Source organism: Otolemur garnettii, unplaced genomic scaffold (assembly GCF_000181295.1).
Source record: "Otolemur garnettii isolate 467f Iridium unplaced genomic scaffold, OtoGar3 scaffold00029, whole genome shotgun sequence".
Classification (NCBI taxonomy): domain Eukaryota; kingdom Metazoa; phylum Chordata; class Mammalia; order Primates; family Galagidae; genus Otolemur; species Otolemur garnettii.
In genome coordinates this window covers 13,990,046-13,997,768 of record NW_003852424.1, presented here as the reverse complement: position 1 = coordinate 13,997,768, position 7,723 = coordinate 13,990,046, and the positions used below count along the sequence as shown (strand labels likewise).

Below are 7,723 nucleotides of genomic sequence, written 5' to 3'. Positions count from 1 at the left end.
CCGCCGCGCCCGCCGGGGAGGGGCCGGGGCTCCGGCCTTTGTCCCGCCGGAGTATAGGGAGTGCCGCGGGCGCCCCCTCCCGCCGTGCCCCGGCTGCGCGGAGGCTGGGCGAGGGTCTCCAGCCTGCACCGCAGCCCGCCCTGGCCGCTCCGTCGAGGACCGGTCCCCCTCTCCAGTTATGGAGTCCCCAGGATCTTGCCCCAGCGACTCCAACTCCTTGAGTCCCCCACCAGCGCGGGTGAGCCTGGCCCAGATCCTCAGAGTGGCGAGGGACACAAGGTCTCCACGGCCTTCGGGCACTGTCCAAGCCCTGCCACCGGGCCTGGATACCAAACTACTCACCCCTATCCAATCTCCTTGATTCCAGTGGGTTCTACCCCTAGGGAGAGAAACCCAGACACTAATGTCCTTAGGCCCAGACAACTCCCAGACTGAGCTTCCATGAGCCTGTGGAGTCTTTTGCAGTCTCTGAACAAAGTCCAAAGCTGGGGTTACTGTTGCCTCTTTGAGGGCCTCTGGGGAGTAACTTCCCCTCTCTGGACCTGTTTTGTTCTCCCAAATAGCAGTCCCCACCTCATGTGTAAGGGTGCTGGGCACACAATAGGTAGCCCAGTGCATACTGAGTCTGAGCAGCTCAAGAGGAGACCCAAGCAGCCCAAAGTGAGATGCAGGTAGATAGCAAACAAAATAAGCCAAAATGCAGAAATCCAACAGGCCAGGGGTCAGGAAATGTCCCGGTAGAGTGCACAGCTTGAGCAGAGGCCCTATGTCTGGGAACTCAGAGCTACCCCTCCTCCTGGGAGGCTGACCACAGGCAAGGAGCTGGGGACTTGTCCTCCGCAATTGTCCTTACTTATGCCACAACCTCCCTCACCATGTGGAGCTTGTAGAAGGTATGCTGTCACCAAATACTGGCTGCTGGAAAGAGCCAGGAGTGCCCCGCCAGATTCTACCTCTCTGGATGTGTTTTGTCCCCAGGCCCAGTGCAGGAGGAGGAACCCCAGTCTTGTAGCCAGGTGCTCTTGAACTGGAAGGTAATCAAGTGAGGGATCATTGAAATTCCTTGCAGGGACTGTGCAGGCCCAGAGCCCCAGCATGGTAGAATGGGAAGTGGACCCACCATAGCCATACAGCTCTAATAAGATATGGGATTGTGTCACATGTCCTGTGAGCACCCTTCTCCCCACCTCCCCATGGGATCATACTACTCAATCTTCACTCAGGCTGTACCCTACCTGTAAGTCATCCCTCTGCCTCTTCCCATTAAAACCCTGCTTGTCCTTCAACATCCGTTCCACTTTGTGTCTTCCTACCAGGACAGGCTGTCAGTCCTCTGTCATCCAGGGGGCTTGGCCCACCTGCTCTGGGTGTTCGGGGCTTATGATCTTATCTCTTCACCTGGATACAAATGCCCCAGTTCAAAGACCCAGGCCTGGACCATGTGGACCAGCAGTCAGAATCACTTGCCAGGGCCTTTGTCCTACCCAAGGGTAGGTAGTGGCAGACTTTCCGGACACTCTAAACTGAGGGCCTGGGGTTCCATCAGCACAGAGCTAGTGTGACCCAGCCAAGTAGGGAAAGCTTCCCAGGCATCTGGGTCTGCAGAAAGACAGCCCCTCCCTGAGGGCAGTAACAGTACTGTGGCTGGACACAAATGCAGGATATGGGGCCACCAGCCTGGGCTCTCCTTGTTTCTGGGCAAGAAACTCAGGAAGTACTCCCTGTCATAGGTGGAGAGGTGGAGAACTCCCCTCTTACTTTGTGGGACCTCAAAGGTCGGGAGGGGTGGGCTAGCAGAAGTGTCCTTTTTTTTCTTTTCTTTTCTTTTTTTTTTTTGAGACAAGAGTCTCACTTTATTGCCCTCAGTAGAGTGCTGTGCTGTCATAGCTCAGAGCAACCTCCAACTCTTGGGATCAAGTGATCCTCTTACATCAGTTTTTCTATTTTATTTATTTATTTTTTGAGATAGTGTCTTACTCTATCACCCTCGGTAGAGTGCTGTGGCATCATAGCTCACAGCAACCTCAAACTCTTGGGCTTAATCGATTCTCTTGCCTCAGCCTCCCGAATAGCTGGGACTATAGGCGCCTGCCACAATGCCCAGCTATTTTTGTTGTTGTTGTTGCAACTGTCATTGTTGTTTTAGTTGGTCCAGGCAGGGTTCGAACCTGCCAGCCTCCCTGTATGTGGCCGGCGCTCTACCCACTGAGATATTAGCACTGCCCAGTTTTTCTATTTTAGTACAGATAGGGTCTCGCTTTTGCTTAGGAGAGTCTCAAACTTGTGAGCTCAAGCTATCCACCTGCCTCAGCCTTCCAGAGTGCTAGGATTACAGGTGTGAGGCACTGCGCCTGACCATGCAGGTGTCTTTTATATCAAACCACACAGGACCTGGATCAGCCCAGGTCAGAGCTAGAAGGGCACCTCAGGCTGAGGGGACCACCTCAACAGAGGCAGGTCAGTTCATTTGCATGCAGGGGCCACTGGGGCAAAAGCTGTTGCTGCCACCACTACAAGCAGATTTCAGCAGAAGCTTCATTTTCCTTCTGTTCTCATCTCTCTCTCAAGGTCAGCCTGAGCAGGGGCAGGAACAAAGGCAGCTGGTCCCCCATTCAACCTCCCTGTGCTACAGGCTGCTCCTGGAGGAAGAGGCCCAGCTGGGGAGGGGAGGACAGGGTGGCCTGAGGCCCTGTTCTAGGCCAGGGTACTCCAGGAAGCTCCTGCCCCACTAGGGGGCTGCTGTGGGCATCCAAGCAGCTTTGTCTCCTCCCAGGGCTGGGGGTCATCCCAGCCTCAAAGCTTATCTGACAGGGGGTCACTCTGGAATAACTTCCTTTGGAGTCAAGGGTCCAAAGTCAGACTCACTTTGGGAGACAGGGGTTGTTCAGGGTCAGCCATTATTTAGGGTTGGCCATTAGCCCAAGGCCCATACCCGGGGCAGGGTCTTTGATGGGGGCCTGCCTCAGACTTGAAGAGGGTCATTTTCATGTGGCCTTGGCCAGATATGGCCCCCAGCCTATGCCTAGCACCTGAGTCCATCTCTTACCTCCCAGTATGTGCCTCCCCAGCCCACAGGTCAAGGCTGCAGGGCTCAGGATCAGTGCCTACAGCTTCAAAGGCTGCATTGCTGTGGAGGAAGCTAAAAATAAGCGGGGAGAAATTTCTCATTACAGAATAAATTGGACCAAATTTGCTGCCTGCTCTGGCTCTAACGGCTTTCAGAAGCCCCATCTTGAACAGGCAGGGTCCAGGTGCCAGGGGGTTGCAGTGGTGGGGCATGGAGGGCTCTGGGCATGTTGGTCCACTCCTGATGGAAGCCCCAACTGACTGCCTACATCCCCACCCATCCCCTTCTGTGGAGCATGCACCGTCTTGGAGTTGAAGAGTTTCTTCTGGGCTTTAGTTTGCTGTCCTTGAAAATAAAAACATGTCCCTTTCTCTTGCTGGTATGTTAAAATTCCCATCCTCCTGTGCAGCTGGGCCCTTGAAATCTCAGCTTGGATCTCAAGATTGTGGCAACCCCTGCGGAATAGTCTGCAAGGAACCAACAACACCCCTATCTCACCCTTCTGCCTTGCACCCCCACTTGACCCAGAGCTTGGGATCCGTGCAGGAACACTGTGTACATGTGTGCATGCATGCATCCTGAGAGGCTGTGTCTATCCCTTATGTGGGACTATGTTGCATGTCCTGTCTATGTGGTTAGGTTTTGTGCATTTGCACACGGGTTAGTGTGCATGAGGTAGAGTTGCTGGAAGGGCCCTTTCAGACTTCCATGCACAAATACATACTTTTTTTTTTTTTTTTTTTGAGGCAGAGCCTCAAGCTGTCCCCCTGGGTAGAGTGCCATGGCATTACAGCTCATAGCAACCTCCAACTCCTGGGCTCAAGCGAGTCTCCTGCCTCCGCCTCCCAAGTAGCTGGGACCACAGGCGCCCGCCACAACGCCCGGCTATTTTTTGGTTGCAGCCGTCATTGTTGTTTGGCGGGTCCGGGCTGGGGATTCGAACCCGCCACCTTAGGTGTACGTGGCTGGCGCCTTAGCCGGTTGAGCCACAGGCGCCGAGCCCACAAATACATACTTGTGCACACAAACCTTGGGTTGGCCGGGACCTGGGGCCTTTCATCTCACACTGACAGGCCCATCTCTTGGCTTTTAGCCTCAGAGAATTCCCAGCTAATGGTGCATTAACATTGGCAGGGGCTGCTAGTTACTCCCCACTGGCACTAGGGTTGCGGGTATTGCTGACTGAAGGGATGGGAACAGGCAGAGCCCACTCTCCCCACCAGAGTGGGCAGGAGGCAGCGGGGCTAGGGGATGGAATAGTGAAGTGTGAGTCTCTCCTGACCTCATTAGAGTAATTAAAGTGCCTTTTGAAGCTTGAGAAAAAGCTCAGAGCTGTAGGAGGGGGCTGAGTTATAACAGAGTAGGGGCTTGAGATGGTGTCTTCATGCCTGTGTAAAGTGTCTCCCTGTGGCTCAGACACAGACACAGGGACAGACCAAGAGAGACACATGGCAGATGGAGAGACTCAAATGGAGCTGAAGTTCAAAGGCAGAGACACCCACAGGGCCAAACAGACAGTGAAAACTACAGCCAGATCCCGAGGGCAGGGGTGCAACCCTCCAGCACATAAGACCTTCTCTCTGTGGTCTGGAGACTCTGGCTCCACTTTGGGAGCTGTGGGGGGTAGGGGAGCAGGCAGTCAAGAAGGACTTCCTGGAGGGAGTTGCCAGATGATGGTGGATCCTGGCTGTAGTGGAGCAAGCCCTGGACATGCAGGGAATGGGATAGGACGTGTTTGACAGTAGGCTTTCCCCATTCTGTGGTAGATATGGGACAGTGAGGAATGGTGCTCTATGAACCCCTTTCCTCAGGTGTATAGAGTTTGGCCCCTGGGGAGAGATCTAGTGGGTGGCGGTGTCAGACGCCAGGTGGTGTAAGGTTGCCACCTAGTGGCCACTCTTCCTTATGACAGGGCAGTATGGCTCAGGTTAGGGGCCCAGGGGTGACCATCACCTACTTTAGGTCTTGCCAAAGCCAAATTCACAGGTGGAAGGAGTGACAGGTCAGAGATGGACTCTACCCAGACAAAACAGCTTGCAGGAAAAACCAGCCCCACACCTTGTCCAGGACCAGGGCTTTGCTGATCCCACAAGAGATCAACTGGGGGGCAGGGGCCTCAGGCTCTAGGGAACTCCAGCCCCCCTACATCACAGTTCTGGAGCTCTTTTGGAACCTCCCCCCAAAGGTGCTGGTGGAGTGATTGGGGATTCCCAAGGGCATGGCCCTTGCACCCAAGGCTGAAGGTGGCATAGAGGAGCCCCAAAGCAAGGGCTTTGATAGATTAATAGTTCTTTCTGGGCCCAGAGGCAGAGTGGCAGAGTCCCAGGTAGCTAGAGACAGGTCTTTCCCTCTTCTCTACCATGTGAGATTCCTCATCTGGCTCTCTAGACAGTCAAAGCCTAGGTTGGTAATACATAGAGAAACCCATGACAGATTCAGTCCTGCTCCATTGTGTACTCTCCTCCAGCTGAGCCAAGATGACTGGGTCTAGAAGTAGCATGTGGCGAAAACCAACTACAGAAACACTGTTTATTGCTCCCAGCCCAGGGGAAGGTGCTGCTAGATAGGCCCCTTGGGTCTCCTGCCCACAGGGGACAGGGTGTGATACAAGTCATAGTCCATCAAAGGGGCCTCAGAGCCCTGGGCAGTGGCTGTCAAGGCCCCTCCAGCTTCCACTGGAATGTTAGGGAGGCCACACTGTCCAGGCAGAGAGTCAAAAAAGGCAAGCAGGCAGGTAGCAGCACAGGTTCCAACAAAACAGGTCAGGTGTGCTGGCCCCTGCAGTGGGTCCCAACTCTGTCCTTCTGCCATTGCCTCTGGAAACATCGCCTCCCCCACCTCAGCATCTACAAGGCAGGAGGTAAGACATGAGAGATGAAGTGTTGGAGTTAGTCCACCCTGCTGGGCAAATGTGGCCAGCGTGACCCACCTCAAATGGGTCTGGTGGGAGTGCTTGACCCACAGAAGGGGATACAGCCTGTCCAGACCCCTGCAATCCACCAGGGTCTGCTTCCCACAGCCTGACCCACCCTTCCCGGCTCCAGGAAGGCCTCCCCTCCACCAACCATTAGGTGGAAGAGACCATGGAGAGGTCTCACCTTGGGTAGCCCACCTATCCCTTGTTCCTGCCACCCCCAGCAGGTCAAGGTCCTCCATAGCAGCCATGGTGGAACAGCAGGGTGAGGCCCAGAACACGTGCCTGCTACCCAAAGTGCTACAGACCCTTCCCCATTCTATTTATTTATTTAGACAGTGTCTCACAGTGCTGCCCAGGCCAGGGTGCCATGGCATTAGCCTAGCTCACAGTCAACCTCCAACTCTTGGGTTCAAGCAATCCTCCCACCTCAGCCTCCTGAATAGCTTCAGTGGACTACAAGTGCCTGCCACAATACCCAGCTAATTTTTCTATATTTTTAGTAGAAATGGGGTCCCACCCCTGCTCAGGCTGGTCTTGAACTCCTAACCTCAAACAATCCTCCTGCCTCTGCCTCTCAGCACTAGGATTACAGATGAGAGCCACCTCACCCAGCCCCCTTCCCCCTTTTTTATTTATTTTCACTTAGTCACCCTGGGGTTGACACTTTGGCATCATAGCTCACAGCAACTTTAAACTCTTGTGCTTAAGTGATCCTCTTGCCTCAGCCTTCCGAACAGGTGAAGCTACCGGTGCCCACCACCACACTGGGCTAGCTTTCCTATTTTTAGTAGGGACTTGATCAGGCAATCCACCTGCCTGGCCTCCCATAGTGCTAGAATTAGAGGCTTGAGCTACTGTGCCAACCCCCTTCCCCATTTCAAAGAAGCTGTAAATGGAGGGAGAAGAGCTGAGCCTTGCCCAAGGCAGTTTGCTGATATTACAGGGATGACCCTCCCCTTCCCTAACTCTGTTGTATCTCCAGCCCAGTCCCCCAGCACAGGCCTGCCCACCAAGAGGCCCTTGGGGGTTGGGGACGGGCTGCTCACCATCTTAGATTCCTGGCCTCAAAGAGTGTCTCCTCCTCACTGTCCATTGAAGCCATCTCAGCAGGGTCCTCAGTGTTGGCCAAGAGGCCATACCTCCTCCTCTGGGGCTTCTTCAACCTGAAAGTGGATCTGAACACGCTCAGCAGCCCTTCTCTGCCCACCCTGCCCCACTCTCCTTCCCGCAAGGCCCTCTTTGTGGTCCAAACCTTGATCCCAGGACCCTGCTGCAAACCTATCTAGCGACTACTATTACTAATTTCTCCTATGGACACCTGCCCTGCAGGTCCTTCCACCTCCCCCATGCCAGGAGGGAATATTGATTTTTTTTTTTTTTTTGAGACAGAGTCTCATTTTGTTGCCCTCGGTAGAGTGGTAAAGTGCCATGGCATCACAGCTCACAGCAACCTCAAACTTTTGGGCTCAAGTGGGCTCTCTTGCCTCAGCCTCCCAAGTAGTAGGAACTACAGGGACCGCCACAACGCCTGGCTATTTTTAGAGATGAGGTCTCGCTATTGCCCAGGATGGTCTGGAACCTGTGAGCTCAAGGCAATCCACCTGCCTCGGCCTCCCAGAATTCTATGACTACAGGCGTGAGCCACCGCGCCTGGCCCATAGTACTGATGAAAACAGTGTCTCGGCTCGGCGCCTATAGCTCAACCGGCTAAGGCGCCAGCCACGTACACCTAAGGTGGC

At 54.4% G+C, this 7,723-nt stretch overlaps 1 protein-coding gene across 1 annotated transcript in view; it reads right to left on the bottom strand.

Moving 5' to 3' along the window:
- Positions 1-5,772: 5,772 nt before the first annotated feature.
- The window catches only part of CUNH19orf24 (chromosome unknown C19orf24 homolog), a 3,873-nt gene continuing 1,922 nt past the window's right edge, over positions 5,773-7,723 (bottom strand). Inside the window, exons 2-3 of the mRNA XM_003788840.3 lie at positions 7,031-7,147; positions 5,773-5,913 (exon numbers count right to left, since the gene is read on the bottom strand). Coding sequence (XP_003788888.2) covers position 5,913; positions 7,031-7,147 — 118 coding nt within the window. The 3' untranslated portion in view covers positions 5,773-5,912. The remainder of the gene's footprint in view (positions 5,914-7,030; positions 7,148-7,723) is intronic.